Source organism: Spermophilus citellus (genome assembly GCF_964194105.1).
Source record: "Spermophilus citellus genome assembly, chromosome: 10".
Classification (NCBI taxonomy): domain Eukaryota; kingdom Metazoa; phylum Chordata; class Mammalia; order Rodentia; family Sciuridae; genus Spermophilus; species Spermophilus citellus.
The window spans coordinates 76,184,132-76,199,715 of NC_138197.1; the positions used below are offsets into that span (position 1 = coordinate 76,184,132).

General features: G+C 34.9%; 1 protein-coding gene across 1 annotated transcript; it reads left to right on the forward strand.

Annotated features, from left to right (window-relative positions):
- Nucleotides 1-4,767: 4,767 nt before the first annotated feature.
- LOC308658878 (olfactory receptor 6C2-like) lies at nt 4,768-5,712 on the forward strand (the record flags this gene model as incomplete). The annotated part of the gene is made up of 1 exon (XM_081311788.1): nt 4,768-5,712. Exon 1 carries the CDS (start codon nt 4,774-4,776, stop codon nt 5,710-5,712), a length of 939 nt encoding a protein of 312 aa, XP_081167914.1. The 5' UTR covers nt 4,768-4,773.
- Between the last annotated feature and the right edge of the window lie 9,872 nt (nt 5,713-15,584).

Below are 15,584 nucleotides of genomic sequence, written 5' to 3' on the forward strand. Positions count from 1 at the left end.
AAACTTCACTCAAAAGACAGTAGAATGAATTGGGCATAACTTTCCTCTGTTCGTATATGAATATATGACCAGTGTAACTCCACATCATGCACAACTACAAGAACAGGAAGTCATACTCCACGTATGTACAATATGTCAAAATACTTTCTACTGTCATAGATATCTAAAAAGAACAAATTTTTTAAAAAACTTTATTCAATAAAGAGGCATCTCCTTTATATCCAACCTATCCCCTTTGTCAGGGATGACAGACAGACAGACAGGAGTGATGTGTGAGAAAACTCAGTAGAGCAGTGCTGAGTGGACAGCAGGTGGTGCCACGTGAGCAGAGGGACAGCCAAGACACCTACTGCAGTGCACACCTCTGGAATCAGGTCCATCATGTGACACCAGGATCAACAGGAATAGCAGGAATTGGAGTCCAGAAACACTCAAAGAAAAAGCCTTATTCACTCCATTAGGTAGTGATAAGTCACAATAAAATAAATATAGAACATATCCTGAGACCAAGGACTTTTTATTCAGTGCTTAGGATGCAAAACTCTCTGTTCCTTTAAATATCAAAGGTAGGTCCACCGCTTATCTGAAATGAAACAAGTAGGAAGGGATGTGATGACAATGTGGGCCAGGCAGACTAGGAGAACATCACATCTGAAATGCCAGTGAGCCTCCTAATTATTGGGGGAAGGAGCTCATGCTGTGTTCCACAGAAGCAGATATTTGAGTCTAAGATAAATACTTGTTCAAAATCTGCACCACCCCTAGAAGCACACTGAATGGCAGTCCTCTGATCCTCAGTTTTCCTATCTGTAAAATAGGACTTCTTAAATTTTCTTTGAATAGAGGATTTTTATTTTACATGGGATTTAGGTCACAAACACACAACATATAATATATATGAAATACCAGGCAGGATCTAATCCTGGGGAAATACAGAGATTCAACCAATAATCAAAACAGAATTCAAACATACTAAACTCTCCAGGTCTCCAAGGACACTGTCCCTATTGCTACATAAATTTTTATACTGCTGATTAGACTGCCACCAATTTGTGAATAACCTCTCAAACTGAGTCACCAAGGACTAAATTGTTTTCTCCATTATTCCCTGTGCACTGGGAGCAATATAAAACAAAGGCTGCTATTACAGAAATTTCAGGGAAGCCTGCCTCCCTGACCAAGACCACATGAGCTCTTCAACAGACTAGAAATTTCCTTTTCTGCTCTACACCACTATATTTTTTCCTTGAACTAAAAGAATCAATGGGTAATTTGGTATAAGATGCCATTTTAGATGCATGGAATAAAGAGAGGATAGAGAGTGATCTCATGATAGCAGGAGTGATGAAAATCTAGACAGGAACTGTCATTTGCCACAACTTCCTGAGTGTGACTGTATGTGTGCATGTGTGTGTCCACCCATACATGTGCTCATGTGGAGGCTGAGGGTGGGGACTGAGACAGGTGAAAATGAGTGGGCACAGAATACACACAAAGCTCTTTGATAGCTAATGCTCCTACACTGTGGTTCTGTCAAAGCCCTCTAATGAAGGCGGGTCCAAAAAGTAAGTACATAATTAGTATGGAATTTGTGTGACATATATTCCATATTCTGTAAAGCAGGAAGAAGGTGAACAATCGGTTTTAAAATCTTAAATTCAGTTCATGAAGGGGTTGATAATTAATTCTATAAAAGTGTTATTCTGAAGAAAATGAAATTAGAATTTTCCTCTGATGGCCAGTTTCTCCTTTATCCTGGCCATGAGTATCAGTTGAGAAGACTGTTTTAACTCTCTAGAAATACAGAAGACTACAGAAAAGACATCTCTACTCAGAAATATCTGCTAGTGTCATAGATATCAAATAATATCCATATTAGATTTCATCTTACAAAAAATATCCCCTTTTTATCCATCAGGTATTGAAGTCCTTTTGCCATGGTTTTGGCAGATGCAGAATTCAAACTCTTCTTGAACCTAAACTGTCCAATCCGTGAGAAGTCTTGGTCCCAAATGAAGACTAAATGAGGTTTGTTTCAAAATAAAATATTAGTGTCTGCAATATATTTTAAAATTTACTAGACAGTTCATTAAAAAAATAAAAACCAAATCACCAAAGTGACTAAGAATACATGGAAGAGAACAGAGGGAGGGGAACAGGGGTAATTCAGAGGGAATAAATAAACCTGGTCTATCACCTTGTATTTGCCAGGGGCCCTGATGGTACAATGGCATCTCTCAGGTGATTTATTCCTCCCATGCAGTTTTCCTTATTCTAAAATCATATCTGTGAACCCTGTGCCAAGTGGCCTGCTCTTGATGACATCTTGCACTGCCAAATTTAGTACAAAGAAAAGAGCCTGTTGGATGTGGATTTATATAGGAAAATATGAATAGGTACTAGTATAACTAAGAACAATTGTCAAGGAAAAAACATGAAATAGTTACTGTTTCAAATCTAAAATTACATTTCTGCTGTTACCTTGTGTTACCATGTCAATGAAAATGTGTTAATATGAAACATTATCTTCTACTGGTGGACTCAAATCTTCTTTAGGAAGCAACTTTTTCATAGGTGAACCTATAGTGAGTATCTGATATAATGCTCTATACATAATAAGTAATTATTGTTTAATTATTTGAATGAATTAATGTTGATTGTTTTATTGGACAGTAATAAATAAGAGAAAAGAACCTTGACTTTGATTCTCAAATGGACCACAAATATTGGGTGCAAATGGAGCAGTTGTTTAAACAATTAAAAACTGAGTTTCTTCCTCTTTTATACAATAGTTTGTAGGATTTTTTTCTATAAATTGTGAGCTATATCTAAAATTGAACATTTAACAATCCCCCTTCTAACAATTTTTATAACATTTTATAATTTTTAAGTTAATAAATACATATACACTGCTGATAATGAATTTATAATATTCTCTTTTATAAGTTGTATATCTGAAAACAGCTGCTTAAAATATGGAACTGCATTGAGGGTTAAGTTTGGATACAAAGTGAAGCAGAATTCCCTGAGCCCATATCTAACGTGGTTCTTGAAAATATATCAATTTGAATACAAGGAGGCTTGAAACTTCTGGGAAGAGCTGAAATGGACAGAGATAAAGGCCAAAGAGAAAGGTAGGGAACTTTATTATTTGTTTACAAAGATGAGTTTCTAAGAGTCCATCTGTTCCTAGATGTTGCCTGAGCTAGTTACATTACCAAAAACCCAGAGAACATAAACAAGATTAGGAAGACAGTTGGTAAATTAGCAGGGAGAATGATTGGAATGAAACAGCAGGAATCGTTCAAAAAAGAGGTCAGAGACAGACTCAGGTGACAGTGGCACTAAGAAGACTGGGTGGACCAGGCTGCAAAGAAAGCAACACCACAGATCTCTCCTCCTGGGCTCTGTCCTTGACCAACACCACAGCAGGACTCAATCAGGTTCATGCTCAGGTTCCAGAAAATGGTTCTTTATTCCTCTTCGAAGGTTCAGGGAACACAATGCCTAAGAGTCTCAAACTGGCTAGAAATTCTTTTCACTATACAGAGAGATCAATGAAGTAGAGGAAAGCAATCAGGAGGAAGGAGGGGAAAAGGGAGGAAGGGTTAAATTAATCTGACCACATGTCCTATGTTTATTTATGAGTAAGCCTAAATGAATCTCACTTTCATGTAAATCCACAAGGAACTAATATAAAAAATTACAAATAAATAGAAGAAAGATCAAAAGAGTAGACAGTGGGCTGAGGTTGTTGCTCAGTGGCAGAGAGCTTACCTCTCACATGTAAGGCACTGGGTTCGATCCTCAGCGCCACATAAAAATAAATAAACAAAATAAAGATATTGTGTTGATGTATAACTAAAAAAAGTTTTAAAAGAGTAGATAGAGGAGGAGAGGGAAAGGAGAAGGACTGGGGACTGAATAAGAGCAAATTATACTCCTTACTTACATAATTAAACTAAAATGAACCCCAATATACTGTTTAGCTAATGATGTTATGTATACTAAAATGAACTCATACAAAGAAATGCTTTTTATTCACAAATATAAGGATGACAAAACATGTACACCTTTGTAATTTTTTTATTTTTTAGTAGAATGAAGCAATACTTTTATTTTATTTTATTTTTGTTTATGTTTTTTATGTGGTGCCAGGGATCGAACTTGTGTACCTCAGAGGTAGGCAAGCACTCTAGCACTGATCCACAATCCTGCCCCTACATCTTTGTATTATAACCTTTTACCCAATTTAGAGTTAATTAAAATTTCAAACAGCAGAATTAACACTAACATGAATGTGCTGCAGTTAAAACTCATTGCAACAACATTTAATGATCAACAAAAAATCCTAATTAACAAATCCTCCTTGATTTTAAAAATAGAACATTACAGTAGGAGAAAAGAACTCCAAAGTTGTCATAATTCTTCCAGAATAAGAACAAATACAGTGTCACCTCCAAGCAATAATGTTAATAAATTATATACTGCACATATGATTTATGTTTTGCTTGGTTTTTAAATGACACTTTACAAATATGGTTTCTCCTCAGAGAATTACAAGCTTAGGATCTATATTCAGAATTCCTGTAGAAACCTTCTTGTAAGATGTCAATGGTATGGGTGTGTTCCATATGGTAATTGGTTATCAGGTAAAGGAATATTAAGTGCACTGAGCTGTCTGGCTGGGATGTCACCAGTCAGACTCCAATGCTGGCTTATTTTGACACCTCTCTTCAGGTCCAATCACCTGTGACTTGGCACAAGGCAGGGATGAGAAATCATACAGCAATAACAACGTTCATCCTGCTGGGATTGACGGATGATCCAAAACTACAAGTTCTAATTTTCATATTTTTGTTTCTCACTTACATGTTGAGTGTGGCTGGGAACCTCACCATTATCACACTCACACTTTTGGATTCTCATCTTAAAACTCCCATGTATTTTTTCCTCCGAAATTTCTCTTTCCTGGAAGTCTCATTCACCACTGTTTGTATTCCCAGATTCCTGTACACCATGACAACTGGTGACAACACTGTTACTTACAATGCTTGTGCCACCCAGTTATTTTTTGTTGTCCTCTTTGGAGCAACAGAATTTTTTCTCCTGGCTGCCATGTCCTATGACCGCTATGTGGCCATCTGTAAGCCCCTGCACTACACAACCATCATGAGCAACAGAGTCTGTGCTATACTTGTCCTCTTCTGTTGGTTTGCTTCCCTGATGCTCATCCTCCCACCTCTTGGCATAGGCCTCCAGTTGGAATTCTGTGACTCAAATGAGATTGATCATTTTGGCTGTGATACATATCCTATTCTAGAGATAACCTGCTCAGACACAGCGTTTTTAGAGAAAATAATCTTGACTCTTGCCATACTGACACTAAGTATTACCTTGGTGTGTGTCACTCTCTCCTACACATACATCATCAAGACCATTCTAAAATTTCCTTCTGCCCAACAAAGGAAAAAGGCCTTTTCCACCTGCTCCTCCCACATGATTGTGGTTTCCATCACCTATGGCAGCTGCATCTTCATCTATGTCAAGCCTTCAGCAAAGGAAGGAGTGGCCATTAACAAGGTGGTGTCCATACTCAATACTTCAGTTGCCCCTTCGCTTAACCCTTTTATCTATACACTTCGAAACAAACAAGTAAAAGCAGCTTTCAAAGACACAGTAAAACGGATTGTATTTCTCACAAAGAACTGAGAGCCTATTGATTTTTTTTTTTTTTGAGGCTTACTTACATTTAAATCTGAATAACTGTGATCACTGTTCATGAAAATGACAAACATGGCTTCTTCCAATTTGGTAGACTCATCAAGCTAATGTTTTCCCTGGAACATTTTTCTCTTATAATGCAAAAACCAAAATCAAACAATTTATTTTGTCTTCTTTTAAGTTTACTTTATTCAGAAAGGTTTGCTCAATTATTGAATGCCCCAGAGATTAGTCAAAGACCCAATGTTATAAAAAGGAAATGCAAAGCAGTAGAAATTGCATCTCTGGCCATATGCCCTTCTTATGGTGTAGAATGTAAATTTCCAGAGACCACTTCTCAGTTCTTAGGAATACTTCATTATATAACCCCAGTTGCTCAAGTGTCATTAAATACTCTTTACTGAAGCTTACAAGAGATAAAGGCATCAATAGAAAAACTTTAAAGCAAAAAAAAAATAGTACACCCAAGATCTTTTTTTAAAAAAATGTTCATTTTTCAGGAATATAGCAAAGGTGTTAGTAAGGTTATTTCTAAATCAGTGAAAATAATTACAATCTTCCTTTTAAATTTATATCCAGAAAACTTAAATCTACAAAAATGCTTACACTAGCTTTTCTGGATGTTATTTGGGCATACTGCAATTTGACTTGAAAAGAGAAAGAATAAGACTACCAAATGTGGAATATCCTCTACTGAGATTGCCATTGAAGATGTTTAGACATGGACTTACAAAGAATAAGCCCTGATTTTAGAAGCAGTATGACTAAATCTTGGTTGGGTAAGTTCCCCAACTATTCAGATTTACAAAATCTCTTGATTTAAGAATGTTAGAGTTTAGGAGGATTGGTCAACGTATCAATAAAAAAAGTTCATCATTTGTAAAGAACATTCTAAGATGTCAAAGATAAAATCAAGGCAGAGTGTGAAAAACAAGGATGAGTTTAGAGATAAGGGACTGAGAAGGAAAAACAAATACTTGTAATTCATTCTATTGATTGATAAAAACAGTCTTTTTATTGTTTTCATGGTTTGTAATTATAAAAATAAACTTTTGTGCTTTCACAGTTCCTATGTAAGTATTGTCTATGTTTATCAAACATCAAATTGCTCATCAGTTGCTTTAAAATTTAATCAAACTTATACATTGTTCATATATGGCATAGTATGGGTATAAGCTTTCGTTACACTTGAAAAATATTCAGAAAAACATCAGACTATTTCCAAAGGCCATTCTTTTTTTTGCCTTTCTACAACAATAGCAAAACACAACAAGTGTTCTCTAGTTTCTCTTCTGATCATCAATTTAAGCACATAGCTATGTGATTAATATATTTTTTCTGAGTTAATAACTTCACCCACATTGTGAGTTTTTAGGAAGCAGAATTTATGTGAAGAATAATGTCATTTACTTTGACTGATGATGATAAAATTAAAATTGTAAAGTTTATCTTTAAAATCTGCCCAATTTGCCACTCAGGAACCAAGTGCCTATGGATAGGACCAACACTTGACATGAAGTAGGTTCAGACAAGCTTATCACCTACTTCTGTTCTGGACAGTGCAGCATTCTTCTCTTGTACCCACTCATAAATGGAGGGCATTGGTCACGTCTCTGTCATCTCAACATGGAGTGCATCAAATAACTGAGGACCAGAATTAACTTTGCCAACTCTGATTAATGAAAATATTCAGAACTTTGTGGAGTTTAATTTTACATGTAGGGTAGAGGGATTTTATACCAAGTGGCAAATTTTAAACATAGATGTTTGCAATGTGTATATGTGTGTCACCCTGCTTGCCCTCAGCTTTTCCTGATCTATGCCCAATTTTAGTCACTCAGCATTATTATTTTTTCCATGAAAAATTCTTATTTTCTTCTCATACACCTACATTGCTATCACAGTTCCAATCTAAATATTAGTCTCTCAACAAAAATATTCTCATTCTACATTTTTTTGTCACTATAACCCTACTGTTTTCAATGTTTGTGTTATGTATGTATTAATCTTGTTTCTATTATTCTTTGAGGGCAAATGCCTCTGACCGAGGAAGAATTAAAAATTCTTGATAATAGATGCCAGTTCATCACCTATATATGGTTGTCAGATTTTAATACACAACCTAAAATCTTTCTGATGTCATACATAGTTCAATAATATACATTATGGATGCATTTAATATTTATAAATATTTCCTCATTGTATCTCATATTTTTTCCTCCAGTAATTCTAATAAAGACACATGTGCTTTTAAAAAAAAATCTTTGTTTTACTTGTAGGTAGACACAATACCTCTCATTTATTTTATGTGGTGCTGAGAATTGAACCCAGTGCTTCACACATTACTAGGCAAGCACTCTACCACTGAGCCACAATTGCAGCCCAAAATATCTTCTTAATCAGATACGATCTAGTTTGGTGTCACTAAGACCTTACACTAAAAATGCTATTTGCATGATTAAGGAAATGAGAGTGTGGTCATGGAAATGTGCTACAATGCAAGATTTCAGGACAAGGAAGAAAATAAAGTACTATACTTATTATTTATATCCTTACATTTTACTCAAGGCAAGCAAGGAAAATATTCCTACCACTTTCCTCTAAGAACTGCCATTTTAATTTCATTTATTCATTCAACAATTATTTACTGAATAACTGCTTGTGGTAAGCATTGTTTTATTCACTGAGAATATGACACTAAACAAATAGGGAAAGGTCCCTGGTAACATGGAATTTATATGTCACTCTCAGAAAGAAAAAAGTGAGTGCTCGTAAGGCAAGCAGGACCGCTTACATTCACCTCTGACTTTGGTATCCAGAACATTTCTTCAAGTATGAACCTCCTGAACCATCTTTTTAAGTGCAATTATACAGATAAGGTATGTTAGAAGTGCAGAGAAACAACTGAAAGAGCTGGAACAATTTGGGTTACAAAATAAATAAAATATTATTAAATTATAATACAAAATATCCAGTATTCAAGAGTTCACAGTGATACAAATAAATATTTAAATAAATTAATAAATGATGGAGAAGAGACATCCTGTGCAGAAGTAGTCCAAACAATTTATGTAGGTAAATATAAAGCAGGGGAACAAAGCTCCCCACTCCTTAGGCGAGGTACATAGGACTTTCTTCCCAAGAGTATAGTATAGAAACAGTGTGGGGAGGAGGGAATCTTTACAGTGGAGAAGTGTGACAAACAGTCTGAGCCAGGAGATCCAGGCCAACATCAACAGTCATACGTTATGTTGATCAGTAACCTCAATGTGACAGGCCAAAAATTGCACTTCACCTCTATGATCATCCCAAACACAGCAGATAGATTCCAATACTGGAGCATGGTACAAAATACCTGACCAGTCCCCCCTCAAAAATACCAAGGCCATCAAAAATAAGGGAAGTCTGAGAATCTGGCACAGCCAAGAGGAGCCTAAAAATACATGACAACTCAATGTAATGTGCTATCCCAGGGATTCTAGAATAGAAAAAGGTATTAGGTAAAAAGTTTAAAAGTCTGAATAAACTATGGACTTTATTTAATAATAATGACCAGTATTAGTTCATAAATTGTAATAAATGCATCATACTAACATAAGGTGTTAATAAGAGGAGATATTGGGCATAGGATATGTGGACATCCTCCTTATTATTTTCTCACTCTTATATAAGTGTTCTTTTTAAAAAAAAATAGTCTACAAAAAAGTAAAAACAATCTTCAAGTTAAATAACTACTTTCTCCATGATGAGAAATATCTGTGGCTACCTAAATGATAGATTTGAGAGAAAACTTTAAAATGTCTTTTGCGGGCCAATCAATGCAAGTATGGCATTCAACCGGTTGCTCCATCTCTGCTGCTCTTCTCTCCAGCCTGCTGACCACCTGCCTGTGATGATCCCATTGCAACTTCCTCACAAGTCTCTGTGGGATGGCTTCTCTTAAATATCCATTTAACCTTTGTTCATTAAAGAACAAAGTGCCTTTGCTAGTCCCCAGTACCAACATCTCCAGGGAACATATTGTTTAGCACAATTGATCTAGAAGAACAGGGTCTTTATTAGTCCTCAGTACCAACATCTCCAGGGAACATATTGTTAGCACAATTGATCCCAAAGTGGCTGCTCTGAAAAGAGAAAAAATGCTATTTGGGGTATTAAAAACCTACACAAAGCTAATGTGTTTCTCATTCAGGTAGTCATTTTTCCTGGCAACAGAGAAAGTCCTCGTACTCTGGTGTTCAATGCATTTTGTTCACACCTAAATAAGTACTTGAATATATGTTCATTATTATACTCTGTAGTATAGGAGTGCAAAAAATAATAATAAATCTGCCCCAGTACAAAAGAACAATATGTAAGATATATAACCATAAAAGGTTAACAATACAAGAAACTTCATAAAACAACATATATTGAAATGCCTCCTGAATTGCAAAAATGAAGACAAATTCCTGTGGTCAAATAAAACAATAAAAGCACTTATGCTATTTACTATGTGGCAGACATTATACTAAGAAATACGTATGGTATTAATATAATTAACTAAAAATCTACGTATTAGATATAATTATTATGGTCATTACATGTTAATAATTAATAATAACATAGTATTATTATCATTCCTGTATTACAGATAATAAATCTGAGGCACAGAACGAAAGACATACATCAGGTAGAAGAGTCCTTACACATCACCAAAATGCAATACTGCTTCCTATTGTGACAGACCCTGTGAAGAAATAGAACTCTCTTTAGACCTAGAACATATCTAGAAAGATAAAGAGTAAGAAGCAAAGAGCATATCTTGCAAGAGAACAGGATCAAAAAATGGATTGGACTTTGCCCTTTAGGTAAATATTCCTACTTTGGAAAATGTTATATTAGGCAGTTATAAAAATTAGAATTAATCAATGATATTTACTGTCTGATTAGTAAGTGAAATGAGAGGAAAGAGAGGTCACTCATAGACTTTAAGTCTGGGTAACTGGAAATATACTGTCCTTGGCATAAACAGATAAGGAACATGGATAATCAGTATATTATACTTCTTTTTTTATACCTAAATGTGGAGTTAACTTTTACATATTAAAAAATGCATATAACATAATTTGCTTCATTTCAGTCCTCAGTACTAACCCGTTTCTTACCTTCTGAAATTCACCTGATTCCTCTCCTCTACTTTATTGGTCTCCCTTTTATCAATTTATTTTTTAATCAGAGTATTAATAGTTACATACACAAGCAGGACTCCTTTTGATATATTCACACATGCGCATGGCATGATTTAGTCAATTTCATCCCATAGTTCCTCCTCTTTCCCATCCTCTTCCCCTCCTTATTTCATTCCTCTACACTACTATTCTCCCTTATATTTTCATGAGATTCCCTCTTTTAAAAAAAATCATTATTTCTCTCCAGCTTCTGAATATTAGAGAAAACATTAAACATTTGACTTTCTGGGTCCAGTTGATTTCATTTAGTATGACGTTCTCCAGTTCCATCCATTTACAAACAAATGCCATAATTTCTTTCTTCCTTATGACTAAAACGCCATATTGTATATATATAACATATTCTTCAACCATTCATTCACCTTTTGAGGGATACCGAGATTGGTTCCTTAACTCAGCTATCGTAAATTGTACTTCTTGATCATTTTCCCCAAATTGGTCTTTCCGTCTCCTTTCAAATCGTTATTCCTTAAACCCACCATTCCTATTCTTTCCAGAATAATCTTACAAAAAGGAATACAAACTCTTCACATGCCTCAATTTTTTTTTCAGTAGCTGCCTTTTGGCCTATTGAGAACAAACTGAAGTCAAAGCTCCTAAAAACAGCATTCTAGGACTTTATTAACCTGGTATAAAATTCCTTCCCACTATCTTCTCTAATTCTTTTCCATACAATAATTTAGTTCTGTCACATGAAATTACTCACTAGCCTTTGCAATGCACTTTCCTCGATCTGTAATATTCTTCCTCCTTCACCTACCAAATATGGCATTCATCCTTCAAGACTCAAACAACCAAAAAAGAACTTCCATAAACTCCCACCCTCACATGGGCTCTGTGAGTATATGCTTTACTTTCCCTCCTGTTACTACTGAGGGATTGGGATAAGTAAATCATCCCGGGGTGGGAGTATTAACAAAAGGACAGTGGTGGCCACTACCCAAAACTAGCCTGTTATAGATTTTTCAGACTTTCCACATAAGCAGGAAAAAATTTAAAGTGTTTTTCCCCTGATAACTGAGCCAAACTTGTCTAAGGCTAACTATTGGAAATGGTCTCTTAAGTAGCTCTCAGGCAGTTGTATAACTCAATCAGAAAAAAGAAAAATTCATTCATTCTTGACTGTCCCTATATGTGGTCATGTGGTTTTTTTTTTCTTTTTTGTTCTTTTTGTTTTTTTCTTTTCTTCTCCCCCAACATTCCTATTTCTTTTTCAAATATCTTAATTCCCTTTGTCCCCACATATACACATAAATCTACATGAACTTAGCTGAATAGATTAGAGAGCATACCTCCACTGTGCAACAGTCCCCACAACCACTCAGAAAGACACTGCTCCCACAGTCAACCTCCTCTCCTCCTGAATCATCAGCATTTATCTAACAGATTGTTCTTATGTCCTTCTGTGCACGTAAGTTATTCCATTTTAAAATCCCTTCCTTTTCTCCACCAACCACTTCGTCTGACATTTCTCTTTGGATTTTTATAGCAATATTTCCATAAACACTTCTTATATTCCTTGTCTTTAATCATTTCCTCCCACTCACACATAAACCCACTCCCATAAGCTTTTGTTCTCACCAATCACCAAAATAGCTTTTCTTAGGATCACCATTACCACTCCATTGCTTTTGAAAATGGTCAAATTTTACTCATCATCTTATTTGATCAATCACCAGTACTATACTCAGTTAATTACTCCTCCTGCTGGGAAACATTTTCTTGCCAAATCATTCAGGATAAAAATCTCTTGGTTTTGTTTATTGGGTTTTTTAATCAAATCATCAGTTAATGAACATTAGAATTGTTTTTCATTTTTGGCTATTATTGTTCAAATTCTTATGAACATTTATATATAATTCTTTTGTAGACATGTTTCATCTATCTGGGATAAATACTAAAAGAGTGAAGATTGCTATGCTATATGACAGCTGTATGTTTAATATTATAAGATACTGCCAACCTATTTTTCAAAGTACCTACAACATTTTGCCTTCCCAAGACTAATGCAGAAAAATTCCTATTGCTCCACATCCTCACCAACACTTAAAATTGTTCATCTGGAAGAAGGTGGTGGAAGGGAGCTGGGCAAGAAACTATTCCATGAAATATCAAAGAAGAGAGCTCTTTCAAATTCATTCTATGAAGCCAGTATCACCCTGATACCCACCACTCAAAGACATCTCAAGGAAAGAAAACTTCAGGCCTATATCCTTGATGAATGGATAAAGAAAATATGGTATATGTACATAATGGGATATTATTTAGTCATAAAGAAGAATGAAAATATGGCACTTGGTAGTAAATGAATGGAAGTGGAGACTATCATGCTAAGTGAAATACGCCAGTCCCCAAAAGTCAAAAGTCAGATGTTTTCTCTGATACGAGGAAGGTAATCCAAAATGGGGGGCAGGGGATGGGGGAGTAAGAATGAGAGAAAGGAAAAAAAGGGAGAGGAAATTCAAAATAGAGGATACATCAGCAGAGAAGACAGGTGGAGAGTGAGGAAGGAGGGACAGGATAAGGGAAGATCAGTGGAATGAGTCTGACAGAATTTTCATATGTACATACAGGAATATACCACAGTTAATCCCAATATTGAGTATACACAGGAGCACTAATTCAACAAAATAACTTATAAATTGCAGAAAGGTCACTACAGTTGTGGGTGGGGAGGAACAGGGTGAAGGATGGAGGGGAGATGGAAAGTTTGGGGATGTGAATTCCAGCAAATTGCATTCCATTCCTTTGTGATTAAGTCAAAATGTATCTTAATGTTCTATATAACTAAAAAGAATCAATAAAAAATGGGAAAAAAGAAAAAAAAAAAAAAAAAGAATTCCTGATCTCCTCGCAACACAGAAAGAAGTGTGATAGAAAAGCAAAATTGAAAGGTGGGTGACAAAATCAATGCTCTAAGACTCACTACTACAAAGTCAAAAACCTGGAGACTTTGTAGACTTTATAGTATTTATCTATCCAATTCCTAAAATTGCCTCTATATACTGAGGACATTAATGGAATATTAAAAGCTTAAAATGCAAAACAACTGAAAATGTAACCTTTTGATTATACTTTAAATGTAATTAGTCAATCCATTGTCAAGAACAAACTAGTCTTGTTCATTTGTAGCACGTTCTTAAATATCTGTTATGTTCAAGGCAAAGAGCTTTTCCTGAATTTACAGTGGTCTTTAAAATAGATATGGTCTATGTTCTTATGGAACTTATTTTAGATCAGGGGATGAAAGTAAAAAGCAAATGAATATATAACTTCAATTTATAAAAGTATTCTAAAATAAACAAAGTGGTGTTTTATATCATAGGGAGTAGTTACAACATAGATAAGACTCACTAGAAAGTCATTTTTGAGGGATCACACTTCATCTGGAGCCTCAAAAGTAAGACCTATCCATGAAAGTATGCAAGCAGAGTATTTCAGAGAGAGGAAGTATTGCAAAAGTCCTAAAGTGGAAAAGAACTTCAGCTTCTCCAAGGAACTGAGGTACAGATGAACAAACAAGAGATGAATTAGAATGACATGGCAGTGTGATCATGAGGAATCATAAACCAGAGCGAGGAATTTGAATTTTATTCCAAGGGAAATCAAAGCTATTGAGTGGATTTAAACAGAAGAATGAATATGCTGTAGGATTTAAAAAAAAAATTCACTCTGGTTCTGTCTTTAGAATTGACATGTAAGAATAGTTTTGTGCCCTTTAGAAAAGAGAAGAAAGTAAAGAGTCATAAGGGATTTTACAGGAGGGCATGAATTATCATAACAAGTGAGGAAACAGAGGCTAAAAGCAGAGAAATGTTTGCTTCACAAACATAACCATAGTCAGTCCTGGTTATCTCACATAAAACAAAGATGATGATGGGTACACCTAGACCGATGATTTTCATGGTATTACAAACCACACATATTTTATGTATTTCGTTTTGTTTTGTTCATTTGTATTAACACAGAACAGAATGTATTAACAGAATGTATTAATAGAATGTTATCTTTAAACATAATCAAGATTAAAAAAATATACTGTCACTGTCCAATTAACAATATTCACTTCTCTTGACTGAATAATTCTCTGATTTTCTACTAGGTAGTATACAGAGGTTTCTTCTAGTTTATTCTTAAACTCTTATGATTTCAATAAAATATCTTAGCTTTTTCTTAATACTTTATCCAATTGGGAAATTTTTCAGGTCAAATTAATGTGTTTTCCCAAACCTTCTACTTAACCTAGATGCCTTAAAATGTAATGAGTCTTTGAAATTTGAATATTGAATAGTGTCAATGTTGCCAAAATATAAGTATAAAGCCTATAAGAAAGACATGTTCTCCCCCCTCATGCTTTGCAGATGCCATGTGAATGTTCCATATTCTTCATAAATGGCAATAGGAATCCTTAGAGCTCAAATGGCAGGAGACAGGCATAAATTAAGATCATCAATGCATTTGTCAGATAAATTAAACTCCACATATATTTTAGAATGGTGTTTTCTATTTAGTCACATAGATAATATAAAACAGACTTATTTCCATGAAGTGGTTGATCAAAGAATGTCTTAGCTATTGAATTAAATAGCATATCAATATAGTAGTAAGAATCTTTAATAAGAGGTTTTG